The 23,467-nt window shown below is 42.2% G+C and overlaps 1 protein-coding gene across 6 annotated transcripts in view; it reads right to left on the minus strand.

Moving 5' to 3' along the window:
* Positions 1-23,467, minus strand: part of NR2C2 (nuclear receptor subfamily 2 group C member 2) — a 101,284-nt gene that overhangs the window by 21,295 nt on the left and 56,522 nt on the right. For 4 of the 6 annotated variants that reach the window (XR_006601565.1, XM_045063350.1, XM_045063348.1 and 1 more), the window contains 5 exons: positions 6,623-6,823; positions 4,542-4,644; positions 1,966-2,145; positions 895-1,042; positions 45-138 (listed from right to left, as the gene is read on the minus strand). Coding sequence is in view for 5 of the 6 variants with exons in the window: in XM_045063350.1 (XP_044919285.1) it covers positions 45-138; positions 895-1,042; positions 1,966-2,145; positions 4,542-4,644; positions 6,623-6,823 (726 nt within the window). In the remaining variant the exon portion in view is untranslated. Of the gene's footprint in view, positions 1-44; positions 139-894; positions 1,043-1,965; positions 2,146-4,541; positions 4,645-6,622; positions 6,824-11,016; positions 11,106-11,725; positions 12,251-12,882; positions 13,148-23,467 lie in introns of those variants that run through there. The other 2 variants (XM_045063351.1, XM_004738590.3) reach the window with 2 other exon arrangements.

The following is a 23,467-nucleotide window of genomic DNA, read 5'->3' on the forward strand; positions in this document are numbered from 1 at the left end:
ACTGCAATACAGAGGTGGAGGAGAGAGTAAGTAGAGAACATCACCTTGGAATCCGTGGCCAGGAGAACTGTACCATCCTCACGTATCAGAGGCTGTTGGATGTTCACAAGCATCCCTGGATCAAGAAGACCTGTTTGTCTATTTAAGACATAAAGAAACCCAGAGTAGCTTCCAACATTTAACACACAATATGATCACAATGCATTGCCCTGTCCCTTCTACAGTGGCAAAGCTGCCTGAATAGCAGAAAAGCTCTAACTTGACTCGGTTATCGAGTGACTGAACCATCACCCCTTCTCTCTAGAATGAGATGAGCACAAAGTTGGGCCTACAGCCTGAGACAGGATGCCACACAGATACACATCCCCTTGGCTTCCACGCTGACCACAGACTGTAGCCGCTTTGTTAAATAAAGCCAATGTGATCTTCAGAATATCACCAAGAATTCTCAACTCTAGTTCTCGCTAGGACACAGTCTGGATTTCTTGTTTTCCCTTTTTGTAATGAAGTTCAATAGATTACATGGAAAAAAAAAAAAACAAAACAAAACCATAGACGTCAACTTGTGTTAACTCTTCACATCATTTGGGACTACCCTGGGACTTGGGCCTTTTGTCTATACTGCAGAGAAACCCTATCTTGAATTGCAGAGCAACATATGAATAACTACAGGACACAACCTGAGACCCCCAAGCAGGAGAAAAACCCCATCTTCAGGTCTGTCCACAGGTGTGACTGGAGCAGCTCCAAAAAGGGTGGGATGAAGCAAGACAAGGCTGAAGGTTGGGACAGTGGGGAGGGAGCCACATACGCTCCTTCCAAGAACATCCAGGCCTCCTCTGATCAGCTCATAGGCTGATGGTAGTGTTGCCCTTTGTCAAAACAGAGACTGACCTTGCTCCATCTTTATCTGCCACAAATGTGGGAGTGGCTATCAGAGGACTTCTCAGGTCCTTCCGGATATAGATTTTCTCAGTTGAAGCAGCACAATTGCTTGGTTTCTCCCGTTGTACATCAAAGGGCTTCCGTTCACTCTGCACAGCTTAAATCACAACATAAATATTCATGTTTAGATGAACAAGTCATTACAAACTACATCCTTCATAGGAAAGTCTTCCTTAGTAAGTCTGCTACTATAGGGATGATAAGCTCTGGTGCTAGACACATCTGGCTCAATTTTCAGAGGGCTTTTTAGCCAAAGGGAAGAAAAGCTCAAAGCCAAACAAGGCCACTCTTGGTCTAAAGAGTGCAAGCTCACTGCCTGCTAAGAAACTTCAGCATGGTCTTGTGGGGGGTCCACACGGAGCCCTCCGGATTTTCACTTTTTGCTGCTCACAAAATGCACTTTCCAGGAAGGGAAATCTTTATCCATCTTTAAGTGGGCCCTTAACAGAGAGCTTGTCCAGGGCCACGTGTCATAGAGAACCATTCTAATGTCCAATTCAAGCCTGCATGGCTTCTGCAAATTGTTTAATGGTGTGTCAGCTTTCTGTAACACTAGCAGTCTCTCCCTCCAGCAATCTGGTCGAGAGAGCTACATGGGCCAGAAACAACTGAAGGAAATAAAGATCTTTTTTAAAAGAAAGATAGTATGAACCCCAGATCCAATATGTAAGAAAGCTAAGGGGTCCTATTTAGAGAAGGATGCTGTGGCTGAGAGAGGTGCCATGTCTTCCCCACGCCTCACAGCTCCCAACTGGCAGAGCTGGGGTTTGATACTCCAAAGCCTGTGTTCACCCCATTGCGCTGAGTTGCACGCCGAGTTATCTGGGGGAGGCTTCCACACACATCATGGAGAATGGTCAATCGCAGCAGCATGGGTGCTGGACCACCTAGCTGACAGAGAAGGGAAACAACAGGAAGCCTCAGTGGATATTTTCCTCTTAGAGTATTTTAAAGCCAGGTATAGAAATCTTGCTTCCTCCAACTAGCTAACTCAAGTTGCTTGCTCACACAGTTACTCACATTCCATCTTCATGCCCATCTCTAAGCATTTTTTCAGCCGGCAAAACTGACAGCGGTTCCGGTGGTGTTTGTTTATGATACAGTCTTGGTTGCTCCGGCAGCTATAGGTCAGATTTTTCCTTACACTCCTTTTGAAGAAACCTTTGCAACCTTCACAACTAACAGCCCCATAGTGACGGCCTAAAAGGAGAAAGAGTGTGTGAAACAGATCACCAAGAGAAGAGGTGGTCCATCAAAGGCCCGTTTCTAAGGGAAGGCCATCAAAGTGACCAGGGCATGGTATCCGGTGAGGGCAGCCACGGGACAACCATGAGCCTGGGCATGAAGCACGGCACTTAGGTCTTCCCCTAATTTTCCTATAATCTTTAAAGTAGCCCTGTGACATCACGATAGAAAAACAGAAGTTCCGATAGGTTACATGACAGCTGGTAAATGGCATGACCTAACATGCAGCAGGAGCTCCCAGAGGATGGCTGAGCGGTACTGCCTGCCATGCACACCTGGTCGTGGCCCCACAGAGCCGGGCTCCTGAAGCCTCCCAGTGCTCCTGTCCCACCAACGGTGGCATGTAGCAGAAGCATGCGTGTGCTGTTCAAGGACCCAGGGTCCGACTCCTCTCTTTACTCTCTCGGTGTGAGTCAGGTCCTGGGCCCTAGAGCTACCCTGGGGGAGTGCAGAGGCTATGGTTATGTAGCCCCAAGGTGAGGGAAGGGTACATGCCATGTGGCTCACTTTGGTTAGGTATTCAGACTCTCTTGGAAACACAGTTCTAGAAATACATTTATTACATACAGTTCTTTTTTTCTAATCTGTACTTTGGTGTCTCTAACTTCTAATGCCCAATGACATTAGAAAGAGCCCCCTACCTCAGAGCACCCTCCCAAATATACCAAGTGCTTCCACATGCATGACCCATCCTTTGTTCCCAGCTGGCAAAGAAACATGGATAAGCTCTCCTGGTTTGATCTTCTGTAACCCAATATCATAGCTACATTGCTAAGAAACATTTCACCAGATCATCACTGATGGCAGCTACTGAGCGTCCCACTGTCCTGAACTCTGGCATGCAGAGCCATTCCCCAAGTATGTACTTGGAAGGTCTCAATTTTGTGTCTTGAAGAGTAGTACTAAAGTTGCTGCGTAGACATCATTTTTCCTTCCTTGCAGTGTATTTCCTTAGCCTTTCTAGACTTTAGAGGGACATCTGTATCTGGAGACTGTGGTACTATAAGCCTATGATTAGGCTATTCCTTTAAGCCCAGAAGGGGACTGACAAATGGGGAAGCCAAGCAGATTCTGTGGCCTCATTCTTATGTCTATGCTTCATTCATTTGTTTAAAAGTTTGCAGAGTGCCTGTCCTGGCTGAGCAAAAAGCTAGGATATAGAGATGGCATGTTCTTGCTCTAACAAGAAGAGCCCATTCGGTGTGGAAGTTGGGCCTGTAACAATCAATTGTAAGAGAATGTAACAAATGCCAGAGCCGTCTACACAAAGGATGACAAGGACACAGGCAGCACTGGCTTCAGAGAAGGGGTGGGATGGGCTGGGTTTTGCCTTGTTCAAGATAGGAGTGGGAACAGAGGCAGGGCACCATGGCACAGCAAATGGTACCATGAGCTAGGAGGGGACTGGAGCTTCTGACATGGATGTTTGTGGATGTTTGTCTGGGCTGTCCTCCTAATATGCTTGGTCCAACCTTCTGTTTTAACCAGGACCACAAAGTGTCCAAAGTTCCTGGGAATTCTGTGACTACAGAATAAAGTTGAATCACAAAACTCAGGCCTGTTCCCACAGCACAGCTGGAAAAGCACCTTATTAAATCCTTCTCCACCCTGTGCTCACTTCGGTAGCACATACACTAAATACTTCTCCATCCTTCCTGCTTCCTGCCCTTCTTACCTTCTATAGCTCCCTGGCATTAGCAAGCTGAAGTCTGAACTTCTGGGACAAACATTTTCTCCAGTCTCCTTTCACTCACATCCTAATCACAGAAGTCCAGGAGCTCTTCCCCAAAGACACACCATGGGTGTGGACAGTAAATTCACCAGGCCCTGGCTCCACCAGCCAGAACACCCTTCTGCTTTACCAACATATTCAACCTCCAAGCCTCACAGAATTTGACTGCCGCTGGGGGACCTTGCCTGAACCTGAGGCTCCAGCCAGGATCTCATGCTCTCACCTCCTTCATTACAGTAGTTACCACACAGGGTTATAGTGAGCGGATGACAGAGAAAGTTAGGATGAAGAAGAGAGAGATAACACATGTTGTGAAATAGCAAAGCACTGTGCTAATACTACCCCCAAATAAATGACTGCTTTCTTGGTAGTACGTAAATATTTGACACACAGCCCAGATTTATAAGTCACAGAAACAGTGTCTTGACTCCTTTTGATTCTAATAATCTGACAAACAGGTCTGCTTATTTGTATCACTATCCTGCTCAGAAAAGTGGAGTTCATGTTTTAAAACCTACAAACCTACAGAAAATGTTCTCTCTCTAATAATCCTCCAACCTCTATTTAGTTCATGATACTGGACCATGATGTGTGCCTAGCAAAACCTAGGGTTACTTACCAGAGGCTTTGTCGCCACAGACCACACAGTATTCTACTACCTGTGGCCGCTGGACGTCGGCCTTACCCAGCAAGCGCTCCACAGAAGCAGAGTCCGTGACGATCTAAGAAAAACCCGGAAATAAGCGAAGTGCTATTAAAAACCAGATCATAAAAAAAAATTAACGTTTAACTATAAATTCCTAATCTTGAGTTTCTAAGCAGGAAAACCCTGGGCAGAACTGGGAAAATCCTACTTGACAAGTTAGTGACATTAGGAATGGCCCTGTTGCTCCCCTAGACTGCACCCCTTCAGTGGTGATGATAGTTGGGGGGCATGTGTCCAAGGTTAGGCACTGGTTTTCACTCACATACTCTCCCATCTGGCTAGCATAACTCGGATGTCCAGGATGGGGGGCCATGTGGAGAATCACATGCAGTGCTCTGACATGAATGTACCGCAGGACCTTCTGGCTCCTTCTCTAATCCCATGAAACAGCTTGGAATGCATGCAAAAAGGTATATTTGGCAGAGAAATAATCAAGCTTTATTAATTAATATACCAGGTCTCTCCTTGAGGCAGCTGGGCGTAGAAAGACTAGAAACAGGCGACCTCTGAAACCTGTTATTTCTCCTTCACTTGCAGGTGACTTTCTAGGTGACAGTGTTACTCACCTGGAGGAATACTGTAACTGCCACAAGTATAAGAAAGTGAAAAAATTGCTCTTTAAATAATGTACCAACAAGAACCACCATGGTTATTGCTGTGTGATGGGAATATATATAGAAATTACTGTGTAAAATGATCTCTTACAAAACATGCAACAAAATCAACAGCCACCTTCTCATGAACAAGGAGAAGTCTAAAAAAGCAGGGAGCAACTTTAATTTCAGTTGATCAGAATGTACTCTGGGAAAGGAGGCAGTATTTACTAACTACATTATGAAGAGTCTCAGAAGTGCAGTTCTGAAAGCTGAACATCACTTGTGTTCTGAACCCAGTTCTATCAGAAGAAAAAAAATCCTTCCCTTATTTTTCTCCATAGTACAAAGTCCCTCCCCACTCAAAACACATGGATTCTTAGCAGCATTATTCATAAGAGCCAAAAGGTAGAAGCACCTCAAACATCCAACAACAGATGACTACATAAAGTGTGGTCTATACATACAATGAAGTATTATTTTGCCTTAAAAAAGAAGGAAATTCTGACATAGGCTACAAGATGGATGAACCTTGAGGACATTATGCTCAGTGAAATAAACCAACTGCAAAAGAAAAAATATTGTAGGACTCCACTTATGTGAGGTCCCTAGAATAACCAAAGTCATAAAGACAGAAAGTAGGATGATGGCTGTCAGGGCTGGGGGAAAGGAGAGACCCAGAGTTCACAGGTGCAAGTAAGGACAGAATGAAGAGCTAGGACCATGCCTGACGACCTGGAAAAGATGAAGTGAGATTTAGGAACAAGTCAGTCCCCATCTGGCTGTGTCCAGCCCTAGGTGGGGCCCCTAAAATAACAGGGGCCAAGAATTGCCACCATCCAGCTTAGGTTAGTTAGAGCATTCTCCAGTGGCCTTAGTACCAGCTTGCTCAGGCCAGTCTCCTGTGGGCCACAGACTGTCCTGGCTCAACTTCTACCCCATCTGAGCACTGAAGCTTGCTGCCTCCTGGGCCTTGCCACTCACTTGCTGGTTTTTTACTTTAAATATTATTTATTTATCTATCTATCTATTTATTTATTTATTTGAGAGGTAGAGAAAGACAATGAAAGAGAGAGAGCATGAGATTAGAGAGGTCAGTGGGAGAAGCAGACTTCCTGCTGAGCAGGGAGCCCGATATGGGACTCAATCCCAGGACCCTGGGATCATGACCTGAGCCGAAGGCAGGTGCTTAACCAACTGAGCCACCCAGGTGCCCCCTCCCTTTTTTTAAATATATATTTTTTTATTTTGGTTTTTTACTTTAGCCAAAGCAGCAACCTAACACACTTGTAGGTCCTCGAAGGACCTTCTAGAGATGGACGTGGCCTTCAAGGCAAAGGAGGAGTCAGAAACAAGTTTGGCAGCTGAAGTGCTGAAACAAATGCCTGTCAACAGCCTTACCTGGATCCTGCCAGGGACAAGGTTGTCCGAGGTGGTAAATATGAGCTGCTTAGCACTGGATGTCTCCGGGGAAGCCAGGATCACCTTCCCAGTTCCAGCTCCATCTGGGCTGGTCAGGATGAACTGCTGCTTGGGGGATCCGGAGGCGTCCACTGCGGTGACTATCTGGATCTTCTGTCCTGTCTGCTGGTCTGTCACAATCTACAAGACACAACATGGAGGCTGCTCTCATGGAGTATCATGTGACTCGTGTACTTGCAGGTACTGCTCAGAGTGGTGACTGCCCAACGCCATCCTGGAGTCAATGCTGGTCTAAGATGTAGTTTCACCAGTGCATGGTGAAATGAGAAAAATGAAACACAATCGTGAGCTTTTCAGGGACCAATTTTCATGGAGCTAATTTTATTTCAGGATGATATCATTCCTACTATTTTTAATTAAAATGTCCTTAGGGGCAGTGGTGGGGTCCTAGATGAAGGTGGTCAAAAGATACAAACTTTCCGTTTTAAGATAAAAAAAAAAAGGGTACTGGAATGTGATGTACAGCATGGCGACTATAGCGAACTCTGCTGTGTGGTGCATCCAAAAGTTGTGAAGAAGGTAGATCTTAAGAGTTCTCATCACAAGGAATAAGCCATTTTTTCTTTTCTTTTTTAAAAAATCTATATGAGATGATGGATGTTAACTAAACTTACAGTGGCCATCATTTCATAATACAGGTAAGTCATTAGGCTGTACATCTTGAACTTACACAGTGTTGTGTGTCAATTATATCTCAGTAAAACCAGAAAAAGCAAAGTCCTTTTATGAAATGGAGATAATATTAGTAGATGAGTTTAACTTAAATAAAGAAAGAAAGAGAGAAAAAGCCTTGTCCCAGACATAATAAAGTCCAGAAAAGTTGTGACCCTGAGTTCTCCAGAGGCTCCCACCATTCACTGTTCAGGGGGCCAGCTGTCAGAGTCTGCCTCTTTCCAGAGTCCCTGCCTAACTGCATCAGTTACGATCGAAATAGTAGCTACAGCAAGAGAGACTTGTCATTCCTGCTCAAGAAATTCTCTGAAGCTGTCTTGCCTTCCTCAAGGCTGAGTGCCCAGCTTTGGAGCACTGCCCACCTTCTTCCTGGGGCACCAGCAGTCCCTCACAGCAAATAGGATTTTGGGGGCTGCTGTGGGTGGGCCTTGGACAGAGAGAGAGGTACTACATCTCTGGCTGGAACTCCCTTTCCTCTACAATATTTATGGGCAGGGATGCCTGGGTGGCTCAGTTGGTTAAGCCACTGCCTTCAGCTCAGGTCATGATCCTGGAGTTCTGGGATCGAGTCCCATATCAGGCTCCCAGCTTCTTGGGGAGTCTGCTTCTCCCTTCTCATGCTCTCTCCCTCTTTCAAATAAATAAATAAAATATTTAACAACAACAACAACAACAAAATATATATATATATATATATATATATATATATATATAGGCAGGTCTGGTATCCGTGCTACATCTTGATAGATGCTGACTTGTGACATAGCATTCCAAAGTTCAGAAAGCAAACTCACAAAGACTCTAGCACAACAGCTTTGCCAACTATCCAATATGGAAAACCAGACAATGCTGGTTGGTTCAAAAGAAAATGACAAAGACCCAATCACTTAATTATGTTTATTTAGAGTATCCACTATATGTCAAACTCTGTTCTTTGTACTAGGGAGAGGGACATGAACACAACAGAGCTCCTACCCCGTGGAGTTAACCTTATATAGGGGGAAACAGACCATGAACACTGATACTGCAGAATATCAGTCATGGTACGTATCATAAAACTAAAAAGCAGAGTAAAGAGACAAAGCGTGTCAAGGGGAAGTAGGAAGAAGGGCTGCTTTAGAAAGAAAGAGCTCTCTCATGGGGGTGATGCTGAGCAAAGACCTGGACGAAGCAAGAGAGGAAGCCATGCAAATATGGGCAAAGTATGTTACAGGCTGAGGGCACAGCAAGTTCAAGACCAGAAAGAAGAGCAGACTGGGGATAGATGATACATGAACAAATCCTTAGCTGATAGTGGGGCATGAATCCCAGCATACCATCATTTGCTACTGAAAGATCAAAAGATCTTGAAGGATGAAGAAGAACAGATTTAGCGAATGAAAAGAAATACCTTTCATTGTTACAACCTGTAGCATACATACCCAGCTTCCCCTGGAAAAGTAAAACATGAGACAAAGGGGCACCTGGGTGGCTCAGTGGGTTGGGCCTCTGCCTTTGGCTCAGGTCAGGATCTCAGGGTCTTGGGATGGAGCCCCACATCGGGCTCTCTGCTCAGCAGTAAGCCTGCTTCCCCCTCTCTCTCTGCCTGCCTCTCTGCCTACTTATGATCTCTGTCAAATAAATAAATAAAATCTCAAAAAAACAAACAAACCCCCAAAACACAGAGACAGAAAACTTTATAAGAATTCTCTTTTAAACACCCCCCCCCCACTGAACTGAAAGGCTGGCTGACACACACACTTCTCTCAGCTGCCACAGAAGGCACTCCTTCCTTTGTTAAAAGAGAACAAGCAAGCCTTTGAAAAGCCCTTATAACCTTGAGATCTGGGAGTAAAATGTCTGACTTCCTTTTCATGTCTATCAAAACTTATCTCCTTCCTAAAATATTTTCTCTGTTAAATAATGAAACGGTCATGTGATTTGAGAGGGTCTTTCAGTCACCAGCTATAACAAAGGCAAGGCTAGTAGAAGTCCTTCACGTGTTCAGAGGTGACACACTCTGCACTTGAGTACACACAATCACTGCCATGTCACTGCCTTTGATGCTATTCCCAGGTCTCTTGGTCAAGGTATAGCAGGTATGGGGCAGGGGTGGGAGGTAGGACTGACTGGGTCTAGACAGGGACTAGTGGGGCTATATGTAACATATCATATGTAACAATGAGTGTGGCTCAGATTATTTTTTTCTTTTTTCCCTTAAAGACTCAGGCTCACAGAGGCCAAGGGTGACCCTTAGACAAACAAAGGCCTTGCTGACAAGTATCAGCAGACGGATACCTGTTTAATGAGACCAAGGAAACATCAAATTGAGGATGTATCCAGACTTATTAAATCTCCCATGGAGGGGTGGAGAAGAGGTGTTGTTGGTAGAATCATGTCCCCTCAAGAAAGATGGTTACATCTGATCAAGTTGAGTCCATACTGGTTGAGGGTGGGTCCCAAATCCTGTGGCTGGTGTCCTTACTAGCAGGCCTGTGATGACAGAGGCAGAGAGGAGTGTTGTGGCTACAGGTAAAGAACACTGAGGACTTTTGGTCACTACCAAAAGCTAGGGAGGAAAGCACAGAGGGATGCTTCCCTAGAAACCTACAGAGAGCATGCCCCAAGCAAATACCTGGATCTTGGGCTTCTGCAAGAAAATAAATTTTGTTGTTTTAAGGCCCCAAGTCTGTGGTAATTTGTTATGGCAGCCCTAGGAAATGAACGTAAGAGGCAGACTTTATTTAATCTCTTCACTTGGAACAAACATTCATACTTTCTGCTTGTATGCCTTGTTTTCTCTGTGACTTTTTTTTTTTTTTTTTTTACAGAGGGAGTGAGCAGGGAGGAGGCACAGAAGGAGAAGGAGAGAGAGAATCTTAAGTAGGCTCCATGTTTAGCACAGAGCCTGACACAGGGCTTGATCCGTGACCCCTGAGACCATGACCTGAGCTAAGAATTGGGACGTTTCACTGACTGAGCAACCCAGGTGCCCCTCTGTGACTCTTAAGGCCTTCCAAGCCTGCCGACACACAGTATTGCTACAACTCGTTTTGAAAAGGTATTATTTGTTCCAATGTGACTGATATATTATGGAATATTCTGTGCATAATATAAATCTTGTGTTTATGCAGGATTTCTCCTGAGAAATAGCAGACACACAGAAAATGACCCCCAGGTGAGCAATATGGGAATAGGTAGCTCAGTGCACGTGGTGTTGCAGCTTTCCCTGATTTCAGATCACTCATTCACCACAACTCCAGAGCTACAATCCTCTCACATTCCCTCCACAAGCAAGCTTCAGGCCTCTTTCAAGGAAAAGTGCCATATTTATTGTCATTATTATGTATTTCTTAACCATTTAATGTAGGTAAAACTGCAATTTAAATTAAATTAAATTCATACTTGCTTTTTTATGTGTCACCAACAATTTTTCAGTGTTATGCCACCAACCCTGTATACCCCCATAAGCCCGGTAGTTTCCAATGCAGAATTTTGCACAGTATGGAAATTTTTAGGAAAAGGTATAGCACATTATAGCAGAGCTGACAACATACTCTACCGGCCTAAGGCCCTCCCTACTTCCACCCCCAAAACATCTTAAGCCACTGAGCCACCCAGGTGCCCTTACCCCCAAAACATCTTAATGTGACCTGACTTACTGCCATTCTCCTCCATGTTACCCACTCTCTGTTCCAGCCAAGCTGGACTCATCATTCGTGTTGTAAAGGAGAGTCTGCAAATGGACAGCCTGAAGGCAAAAAACAGTCACTGTATAACTTTCGCTTGACCTCCCAGAGTTTAAAATTTAAAAAACTGGTTGCCAATAACTGAGGATAGAGTATTTACCATAAAAATCAGATTTACAGTTCTTGTGACAAGCTGGTAGCTGTCCCCACCCTAGCCCCAAGTTCCCCTGTGGTTATCGACTGGCTGTTTGTGGCTGTCCCTTTGGATGGGGCACAGGCTCTCTGTCTGGCCCTAATTCCCACCCTGCCCACCTTCTCTACTGCCACCTGGTCCTGTAAACACAGGTCTGTGATCCTGAAATAGGGCTTTGCAGCTAGAGCTATGAATGGAATGCTCATTCTACTGCTTCCCAACTAGGTCACCGTGGAACAGGTATATGAGCTTTGTGAGGCTGTTTTCTTATCTATAAAAAAAGGATTACTAAGAAAGTGAACGATATGTTTGAAGGCAGCTGGTACAAGACCCAGAACATAAGAGGACCTCGAAAAAAATATTTCCTGCTCTAAGCTCTCACATACTTCTCTACTCACTGGGAAGGTTTGTCTTACCACTTTCATCTCATCGAATCTCTCCCTCTGACCTGGGCTCACTTACTCACTCATTCATTCCTCAAATACTTACAAAGGGTCTTCTCTATGCTGGCCACTTTGCTAGATTACACGCATTATGGAGATGGCTCCTGCTCTCATGAAGCTTCTATTTTAGTGGAAAAGTGGCAAAAAACAGAACAGCCAATGAACAATTTGTGATAAGTGTTATAAGGGAAAAGATCTGGCTAGAGTAGGAAAGAGTAACACAAGCACTTAACTTTTTAGAGACATCAAGGAAGGCTTCTGTGTTAAGGTGGCATTTAACTAACACAGGATTCAAGGCTAAGTAAGAAGGGAGTTAGAAAAAGGTTTAGGGAAAAGTGTGTTCCAAGTAATGGGAAATGTTCTGGCATATGGAAAGTCCTAAGAGGAAGGAACTCTTAGAACTGACATCAGGCCTATGGACAATGAAGGGTGGCCCAGGAGTCTAGGGAGGGAGGTGGGCTGGCCCTGGTGGAAGTCAGGATTTCTTCCAAGTACAACAGGAGTCATTCAAGGGTTTTGCCCTCCTAAATAAGGGTCTTCAGGTTTCTTATGCTATTTTATGTCTATCTTATATACTATTCTATACAAACACATACATTTTTAAATATATAAATACATATAAAATTTGTCACACTGTTCCAAGTCAGTGTATATTAAAGCATAAGAAAGGACAACAGAAGAGATAATTAAAAGTAAAGGCAAAGAAACTGTTAAAATTTTTTTTGACCTATGCAAAAAGGTATATGAATCTTTTACTCAAATACAAATTTCAGTTCATGAATAGTTAGTGCTACTCACAGGCAAAGATCAAACAAATATATTCTCCACTCAGCCTCACTAATTCAATCCCTAGAACGTTTATGTAGATAAAATATTTGGCAAAGCTTTCCTCTCTAAATAATACAAAACAGTGTTTTCTAAATACATTTAGGCCTTGAAGTGAGGGAATGATGGACTTTGCATTTAAACAGATATTCCTGGATGCTGGGTGGAAAAAATATAGAACAGTAAAAGTGGAAGCTGAGAAACTGTTCGGATGTCCCTGGAGGAGCCAGGTGGGAGCTGAAGATGGGGGCTGTGGGTCTGGAGAGCAGAGGACCATTGCAGGATGCATACGGGAGGGAGAAGCGACAGCACATGCAGGTGGGTACAGAAGTGAGGAGTGAAGAATGAAGAGCCAGGAATGACTATTGGGTTTCTAACCTGAATAAAGAATGGCATGGTGGATGGAGCAAGGGTTGACAGGAATTCAGAGGTCTGTTTTTGGCCTGGCAAATATGAGATGCGTAAGTAGATATGTCAAGTAAAATACCAGATAGATGAATGTGGACCTCAAAGTATATTTCTGGTTTCAACTTCAATGTAAAGAGCTTAGAAGTTACCATTTCATCTTCACAACAAGAAAAGGCAAGACCGAGGCGCCTTGGTGGCTCATTCATTAAGCGTCTGCCTCTGGCTCAGGTCATGAACCCTATGATCCCAGGGTTCTGGGATCAAGCCCCGCATCTGGCTCCTGGCTCAGTGGGAAGCCGGCTTCCCCCTCTCCCACTCCCTGAGCTTGTGTTCCCTCTCTCACTGTGTCTCTCTGTCAAATAAATAAATAAAATCTTAAAAAAAAGGGGGGGGGCAAGATAAATGGAAAATCATCAACTTCCCTTGGACTTATCAGAGAACTTGAGTGTGCAGGGCAAATCCATCCCCAAATCTGGAGAGGTGGGTTCACAAAGTCTGAGATCTGCTTAGGTGGAGCAGAAGTCAACCTGGAAGAACATTTAAAAGGTAATTACAATGAACTGCTGGAGACTTAGCACAGATTAGAAGAAACTCTTGGGGGCCACAGTCTTAGGAGGGTCAGGGGCTTTAGAGCTAGGAATCCCACTTGGTTATCAAGGTGAAGAAATGAGAAAGACTCCCTGGTGGCTTTGGTAGGGGAGGGGGAGGATTTCTGTAAAATGAACTCAAGGGTTTCTTCTGTAAAATAAACACAGGCCTATTCTGCAGGGGAAAACACTGTACTTGAGTCTTATCCCACCTGGGGAAAGGGAATTTCTTCAGCTCCAGGCTCCTTGGACCTTTCTATCTTAGAGAAGGAGGTAGGGAGTAAGGGAAATCAATACACAGGTGAGAGCCTGCAATATGATTTATAAGAAATATATAATTGGTCATTCAGATGACAAAAACATATTTTTCAGATATATTTGGTCTTCACCTACAGTTCCTAGAAATGCTTTAAAGCCCCAAAAGAGAAACAATGTCTTGTTATTAATGAAGGTGACTTTTGGGACCCTTCCCAAGGGCAGGGGCTAGTTGCCAGAAGGATCAACCATGTGATTAAAAGGTTGGAACTTTCAATATCCCCCCTCTCCCAAGGGGAGGGGTATAGGAGGGGGGCTGGAGGTTGAATCAGCCAGTTGTCAGTTACTTAATCAACCATGTCTCTGTAATAAAGCCTCCATAAAAACCTAAGAGAACAGCTTTTTGGCCCTTTACAGAGGGCTTCCATGCTTGGGGAACCAGAACACTTCTATGTGTCACCAAGCTGGCCCCAAGTTTCATGAGGACAGAAGCTCCCTTGTTTGGCATCTTGCCCAAGGTATTTTCATCTGGCTGGTGATCTGTATCCTTTAACAAACTGGTAAACATGAGTAAGTGCTTCCCTGAGTTCTGTGAGCTGCTATAGCAAATTAGTTGAACCTAAGAAGGTCACTGTAACCTCCAATCTGTCACTGGTTGGTCAGAAGCTCAGCTAATAACCTGGGACTTGTGACTGGTGTCTGAGGTGAGAGTAGAGGTCAGTCTTACAGGGCTAAATTACTAGTCTGCAGAATCTGATACTATCTCCATGCTGACAGTGTCAGAATTGCTTGGTGTTGTATATGTGGGACCCCCTCCAACCCCACCCCAAAATTGGAACTGGGTCCTGGAACTCTTATAAGTAGCCCAGGGACACAGGTCCACTAAATACTGAGACTTCATCATACAGTGATTGAATGCTTCCCCTCCATGACACTTTACCACCCCACCAAGAGGGCTCCAGTGTAACAGTGGATTATGGCTCCAAGAGCTTCAAGACACACACTCTCTGAGGAGGAATATCCAAGAAGCCCAAAGTCAGGAGGAGAGACGGAGACAAAGACACCAGAGGAACCTGAAGCCTCTGGACCTACAGCCACAGCAAACGTCACATACAGTTCAACCCTGCCAGATTAACATAAATCCTCATGGCAGAGGCTTATTTACTTTAGTTCTTATTATCTAACAGCAGATACTGTATGGTTTTAAAAAGAATATGTGCAAGAAACGTCAAAAGGCAAGAAAAACATAATCAGAAGAGACAAAACAAGCATCAGAATCAGACTCCAGGGCGCCTGGGTGGCTCAGTTGGTTAGGCAACTGCCTTCGGCTCGGGTCACGGTCCCGGAGTCCTGGGATCGAGTCCCGCAAGAGGCTCCCAGCTCCATGGGGAGTCTGCTTCTCCCTCTGACTTTCTCGCTTCTCATGCTCTCTCTCACTGTCTCTCTCTCAAATAAATAAATACAAATCTTAAAAAAAAAAAAGAATCAGACTCCAAAAGGACAAAAATCTTGGAATGACCAAACAAGAAACTTAAAATAGAAAGATCAATATGTTAAGGTCTCTAGAGGAAAAAGTACAACGTGCAAGAACAGATATGAAATGTAAGAAGATGGAAATTCTCAGGAAGCAGGAAATGCTGGAAATCAAAAATACAGTAACAGAAATGAAGAATGCCTTGATGGACTGGTCAGTACACTGGATACAACCAAGGAAAGAATTTGTAAGCTTAAAGATAGGTCAATAGAAACATCCCTAACTGAAATCCAAAGGGAAAAAGTAATGAGGGTAAACAAAACAAACAAACAAACAAACAAACAAAAAACCGAAACCAGAGTATCCAAGAACTATGGGACAATTTCAAGATATAACATATGCATAACGAATACCAGAAGGAAAATGAAGAAATATTTGAAGTAATAGTGGCCGAGAACTTTAAAAAATTAATGACAAACATCAAAGCACTAATCTATGAAGCTTAGAAAACATCAAGCAGATTAAATACTAAAATACTACATCTAGACATATCCTACTTGTAAGACCAAATACAAATTAAAGAGGCTTAATTCTCCCTGGTGAAAACAAAGGAAGAAACTTCTTTCCCTTCTCCCTTTCTTTTTAGAACTCTTTCTCTGCCTTCTTCATTTGTATCTAAATCTTTATAATGGTTACCTAAGCCTCTTGCCAGTCTCACAACTCAGGAATATTTTCTCTAGGATCTGGGAGCCATTATTTTGAAATGTAAACTTCAGGAGATAGCTCCCTTACCTCTTAGGCTTCTGGAACAGGAAGGGCCTAATTTGGTTCACTTTAAAATGGTTACACTTATATGCAACTACCTCCCACAATAAGGATTTAAGAAAATTTCCCCCACCTCCATGCCCAATAAAGCCAAATAACTAGCACAGGTGGGTCTCCACAATTTCCACAGTAAAAACTAGGATCTTGAAAATATGCATATGTATGGGTTCTACCTGCATGGCTATACAAACAAGTGAAATTCCTGTCTTTGCAATTCCTTAGAAGACTGCCTGTAAGGCATATCACATTCTGATTTAATGTTCATTAAAAAAAGAAAAGAAAAAAGCACTTGGCTGTCTCAGTCAGTGAAGTATGTAACTCTTGATCTTGCGGTTTTGAGTTTAAGCCTCACATTAGGTGTAGAGATTACTTAAAAAGTAAATCTTAAAAAGAAGCAAAGCAAAGAAAAAAAAACCTGTTTTTTTGTCTCCTCTACCTTTACGGAGAGGTTTTCTAGGTTGGGAGAGATTTTGTTTAGTTATATTTCCTTAACATATTCAAACCACAGAAAACCAAAGACAAAGAGAAATACTGAAAGAAGGGGGAGGTGAAGGTGGGGGAAAGGGAAACACCTCACCTATAGAGACACAAGGGTAAAATTCATTGCAGATTTCTTATCAGAAACCACAATAAGCCAGATGATAGCAAAATGAAAGAGTTCAAATGTTGAAAGAAACCTCCAAAGTAGAATTCTATATTTGACAAAAATATCCCTCAAAATTGGAAGAGAGTCCATCAGTGGATAAAGACTGGATAAACAAACTATGGTATATCCATACAATAGGGTATTATTCAGCCATGAAAAGGAATGAAGTACTGATTGAGTTGACATCATAGATAAATGAAGATTATGCTTATTGAAAGAAGTTAAACACAAATGTCACATATTATATGTACATGAAATGTCCAAAATTGGTAAATCCACAGAGATAGAACATAGACTGCTGGTTGCCAGGAGCTAGAGGGAAGGAGGAACAGGGAGGAGGAACACAGAGAAACTGCTTAATGGATAAGGGGTTTTATTCTGGACTGATGGAAATGTTTTGGAACTAGACAAAGGTGGTGATTGTACAACACTGTGAATGTACTAAATGCCACTAATGTTCACTTTAAAATGGTTAATTTTTTTTTCTTTTTAAAGATCTCATTTCTTTATTTGAGAGAGGGGCAAGAGAGTGAGAGAGCATGAGTAGCAGGGAGGAGCAGAAGGAGAGGGATAAGCAGAGGGAGAGGGATAAGCAGACACCCGACGTGCAGCATGATCCCAGGATTCTGGGATCATGATCTGAGCCAAAGGCAGACACTTAACTAACTGGGCCACCCAGGTATCCCTAAAATAGTTAATTTTATGTCCTATTAATTTCGCTTAAAATAATTTAAAAACAACAACAACAAAAAAAGTCAAGGAGAAATACTTTCTCAAATAAAAACTAAGAGAAGTCATCACCAGCAATCCTGCCCTGTAAGAAATGTTAAAAGCTTTTCTTCAGTTATTAAAGGTACAGGTTAGAGGGGCGCCTGGATGACTCAGTGGGTTAAAGCCTCTGGCCTCAGCTCAGGGCATGATCTCGGGGTCCTGGGATCAAGCCCCTCATTGGGCTCTCTGCTTGGTGGGGAGCCTGCTTCCTTCACTCTCTCTGCCTGCCTCTCTGCCTCTCTGACAGAGATCTGTGATCTCTGTCAAATAAATAAAATCTTAGAAAAAAAAAACAAAGGTACAGGTTAGAACCTGGATGTACATAAAGAATGGAAGAGCACTGTGGGAGTAAGTGAAAGTAAGATAAATATTTTCTCATTCCTAATTGATCTAAAAAAAATAACTGTTCAAGTCAATAATAGTAACAACACACAGGGGGATTACAGCATGTGGATTAAGTGAAATGAATGATAGCAATATCATAGGGGATGGGAGGAATTCAGGACACTGTTATAAGGAACCTATATTACATGTGAAACAATAGTATCATTTGAAGGTAGGCTTATAAAATGATTAAACTTCTAGTAAACAACTGTAAACTTCTTGTAAACAACTGAAAATATCTGTAAAGATGTGTATTTGATACATTAAGAGATAAAAGGGATCACACAAATTGCTCAATCAAAACCAGATAAGGCAGAAAAGCCTCTGGCAACAAAGAAAATAGTTACACACACGGTTGATATTAATCCAAATATATCCATAGCCTCTTTAAATACGGATGGTCTGTAAGACTTGTCTGGTTAAAAAAAGAAGACCCTACTATAAGTTGTCAACAGGAAACCCTAGACACAGGCAGATCAAAAGCAAAGGCATGGAGTAAGACATCATGTTATCATTAATCAAAAGACACTTGGAGTAACTGAACTGAATTTAGAGACAAACAGACTTCAGAACAAGGAAAATATCAGGCACAAAGAGGGACATTACATGATGATAAATGGGTTGATTCCCCCAAATACATAGTAATCTTAAACATGTATGCACCTAACAACAAAGCTTCAAAATACGTGCGGCAAAAAATGACAAAACTGCCAATGAGAAATAGAGAAATTAACAACTATAGTTGCAGATGTCATTGCTGACCTGTCAGCATGGTAGATGAAGCAGGCAGAAAATCAGTAAGGATATAGTTGACTTGGACAGCACTATCAATCAACCTGATATAACTGACATTCATATAATAATAGATCTAACAACAGCAGGGTACACATTCTTCTCAAGCTTGTATGGAACATTCAACAAGACAGATCACATCCTGAGCCATAAAACAGGAATCCATTCTTAGACCACAAAGGAATTAAACTAGAAATTAAAGAGAAAAATAGTTTTTAAAAATCCCCACATATTTAGAAATTAAACAACACACTTCTGAATAACACATGGGTCAAAGAAGAAGTCTCAAGAAAAATTTAAAATGTTTTGAACCAAATGGAGTTCACAGCAGAGGTCCCGGCCATAGATATCTATTTGGAAATCAATAGTATAAAATAACATTTAAGCCATGGGCTCAGAGAAAATACAGAGAGGAGAAAGTGAGCCTAGAATAGAGCCCTGAGGGATTTCAACATTTAGCAGTCTGGCTGAGAAGGTACAGCCAGTATTATAAAAGTCAGTCTAGAGTTATGTCCTTTTTGTTTTTTTTTTTAAAGATTTATTTATTTATTTGACAGAGAGAGAGAGAGAGAGAGAGAAAGCACAAGCAGGCAGAGAGGCAGGCAGAGAGAGGGGGAAGCAGGCTTACTGCTAAGCAGAGAGCCCGATTTGGGGCTCGACCCCAGGACCCTGAGATCATGACCCGAGCCAAAGGCAGAGGCTTAACCCACTGAGCCACCCAGGTGCCCCATGTCCTATTTTTATAAATTATTTCCTATAAGCTTTCCAAATATTATTTCTCTTATTGAACAGATACTTAGCTGGCTGACTGATCTTGGACATTTCAGAGCAGTGGTTCTAGAAAAGCCTAAAATTTTAATATATGTATTTACACTTGGATCATAAAGTACATTTAATGTAAAAGATAATCATAATAAAATTAGACATAATTTTCAAAAAGCCTATTGGATGAAAAAGTAAAGGAGGTAGAGTTATGGCGAAAGATGGGGAAAGAGTACTTTCTTTTTTATGATTATATAAAATTTAAGTATCAGCTTGGATACTCAAAAACAGAGTAACTGGGGCGCCTGGGTGGCTCAGTGGGCTAAAGCCTCTGCCTTCGGCTCAGGTCATGATCTCAGGGTCCTGGGATCAAGCCCCGCATCGGGCTCCCTGCTCACTAGGAAGCCTGCTTCCCCTTCTCTCTCTCTCTCTCTCTGATGGCTGCTCTGCCTCCTTGTGGTCTCTGTATGTCAAATAAATAAAATCTTAAAAAAAAAAAAAAAAGAATAATTTTTGTTTATTATGTATTTATAGATGAATAAGTAACAGAAATGCAAAACTTATACAGCAGTGATATTTCACCTAGAGAACTAAATAATATTAAACAGTACATATAGCATAATATATAGTTAAGTGTATAGGAAAATGGACACCCTCCTATTGGGCTGGTGGGAATACAACTTGGCACAACCTCTTCGAAAGGCAATCTGTCAGTGACTATCAAAATTACACATGGACAACTCTACTAACTTCATATTCAAAGGTGAAAAGCTTAAAGCTTTTCCTCCAATATCAGGAATAAGACAAAGATGTGTACTGCTGCTGCTTTTATCCTACATAGTACTGGAAATCCTAGACAGGGCGATTAGGCAAGGAATATAAGTAAAAGGCATCCAAATTGAAAATATTTGCAAATGCCATGATATTATGCATAGAAAATCATAAAGACAAGGGGTGACCGGGTGGCTCAGTCAGTTAAGTATCTGACATTTGATCTCAGCTCAGGTCTTGATCTCAGGGTTGTGAGTTCAAGCCCAGCACTAAGCCTACAAGAAGGAAAGAAGGGAGGGAGCGAAGGAAGGAGGAAGACAGAAAGACGGAAAGAAAGAAAATCCTAGAGACTTCACCAAAAAAGTGTTAGACTTAGAGTTAATAGTGTTAAAGTTAGTGTTAGAGCTAATAGGCAAATCTGGCAGGATACAAAGTCAATATACAAAAATCTGTTGTGCAGGGGCGCCTGGGTGGCTCAGCTGGTTGGGTTCTGCCTTCTGCTCAAGTCAGGATCCCAGAGTCCTGGGATCAAGCCCCGCCAGCATTTGGCTCCTTGCTCAATAGGGAGTCTGCTTCTCTTCTCCCTCTGCCTACTGCTCCCCCTGTTTGTGTTCTCTCTCTCTGTCAAGTAAATGGATAAAATCTTTAAAAAATAAAAATTATATGAAAGAAATCTGTTGTTTCTATAAGACACTAATAAAAAAACTATTACAAAGAGAAATTAAGAAAACAATCTTACTTACAATTAAATAAAAAAGAATAAAACACCTAGGAATAAATTTAGCCAATAAGGAAAAGACCTACACACTGAAAACTATGAGACATTAATATAAGAAACTGAAAACAAAAACAGAAAAATATTCTGTGCTCATAAGCTGAAAAGTTAATACTGTCAAATTGTCTATACTACCCAAAGCAATCTACAGATTCAATGAAATTCCTATCAAAATTCCAATGGCATTTTTTTCACACAAATAGAATAAAGCAATCCTAAAATTTGTATGGAACCACAAAAGACAAACAGCAAAAGCAACCTTGAGAATAAAAGAACAAAACTGGAGGCATCACACTGCCTGACTTCAAACTATATTATAAAGCTATATAGGGGCACCTGGGTGGCTCAGAGGATTAAGCCTCTGCTTGCAGTTCAGGTCATGATCTCAGGGTTCTGGGATGGAGCCCCGCATTGGGCTCTCTGCTCAGCAGGGAGCCTGCTTCCCCCTCTCTCTCTGCCTGCCTCTCTGCCTACTTGTGATCTCTCTCTGTCAAATAAATAAATAAAATCTTAAAAAAAAAAGGCTATATAATCAAGACAGTATGGTTTTGGCATAAAAAAAGAAATGCGGATGAATGGCAAAGAAGAGCCCAGAAATAAATCCACACAAATATGATTAATAATTTATGACAAAGGAGCCAAGAATATACCATGGGGAAAGGACAGCCTCTTTGATATTTGAATGATATTGGGAAAACTGGACAGCCATGTATAGAAGAATGAAATGGGACGACTATTTTACACCATATAAGATCAACTCAAAATCAAAGAAAGACATGGGGCGCCTTGGGTGCTCAGTCGGTTAAGTGCCTGTCTTGCTTTTGACTCAGGTCATGACCTCTGGGTCATGAAACTGAGCCCCATGTCAGGTTCGGCACAGAGTCTGCATGGCATTCTCTCTCTCCCTCTTCCTCTGAGCCCACCCCCCACTCGCATTCTCTCTCTCAAACAAAGTCTTAAAAAGCAAAACAAAACAAAACAAGGGAAGATTTGATTTTAAGACCTGAGACCATAAAGCTCCTAGAAGAAAACATAAAAAGATAGTAAACTTGACATCAGTTTTGGTGATCTGAAACCAAAAGCAAAAATGAACAAGTGAAACTATATGAAACTGAAAAGCTTCTGCACAGCAAAGGAAACCATAAACAAAATGAAAAGACAATCTACCGAATGGGAGAAAATATTTGCAAATTATGTATCTGTTAAGGGGTTAATATGCAAATTATATAAAAACTCAAACACCTTGGGGTGCCTGGGTGGCTCAGTGGGTTAAAGCCTCTGCCTTCGGCTCAGGTTGTGATTCCAGAGTCCTGGGATCGAGCCCTGCAGTGGGCTCTCTGCTCTGTGGGGAGCCTGCTTCCTCCTCTCTCTCTGCCTGCCTCTCTGCCTACTTGTGATCTCTGTCAAGTAAATAAATAAAATATTAAACAAAAAAACAAAAAAATTCAAACACCTCAACAGCAAAAAACAACCTGATTAAAAAATGGACAGAAGATCTGAACAGATATTTTCTTTTTTTAAAGATTTAATTTATTTATCAGAGAGAGGGGGAGGGGAGAGCAAGCACAGGCAGACAGAATGGCAGGCAGAGGAAGAGGCAGAGGGAGAAGCAGGCTCCCTGCCGAGCAAGGAGCCGGATGTGGGACTCGATCCCAGCACGCGGGGATCATGACCTGAGCCGAAGGCAGCTGCTCAACCAACTGAGCCACCCAGGCGTCCCATGAACAGATATTTTCTAAAAGAAGACAGAAAGTTGGCCAACAGATACTGAAAAGATGCTCAACATCACTTATTACCAGGGAAATGCAAATCAAAACCACAATGCACTATCACTTCACACCTGTCAGAATGGCTAGTATCAAATAATAATAATAAAAAGTAATACCAAGTGTTGGCAAGGATGTGGAGAAAAAGGAGCCCTCATGCACAGTTGGTAAGAATATAAAATTGGTGTGGCCACTATGAAAAACAGTGGCTTTAATAGAACTATCATATATAATCCAGCAATTCCACTTCTAGGTATTTATCCAAGGAAAACAAAAACCACTAGCTCAAAAAGATATCTGCACCTCAATTTTCATCACAGCATTATTTATAATTGCCAACATATGCCAACATATGGAAACATCGTATGTGTCTATAGATGGATGAGTGGATAAATAAAATGTAGTATGTATGTTATGTGTGTTTATTATATGCAACTGAGTACTGTACAGCCATAAAAAAGAACATAATTTTGCCACCTGCAACAACATGGAGAGACCTTGAGAGCAGTATGCTAAGTGAAATAAGTCAGGCAAAGACAAAGACTATATGATCTCATTTACATGCGGAGTCTCTGAAAAAAAAAAAAAAAAAAAAAAAAAAAAAAAGCAGCTCATAGGTACACAGCATAGACTGGTAGCTCCCTGAAGTGGGGAGGTTTGGAAGGGGGTCAGAATGTGCAAAAATGGTCAAAAGGTACATATTTCCAGTTATAAATGTCACAGGGATGCAACATACAGCACAGTGAC

Source organism: Mustela putorius, unplaced genomic scaffold (assembly GCF_011764305.1).
Source record: "Mustela putorius furo isolate JIRA1106 unplaced genomic scaffold, ASM1176430v1.1 tig00003850_pilon_pilon_pilon, whole genome shotgun sequence".
NCBI classification, from domain to species: domain Eukaryota; kingdom Metazoa; phylum Chordata; class Mammalia; order Carnivora; family Mustelidae; genus Mustela; species Mustela putorius.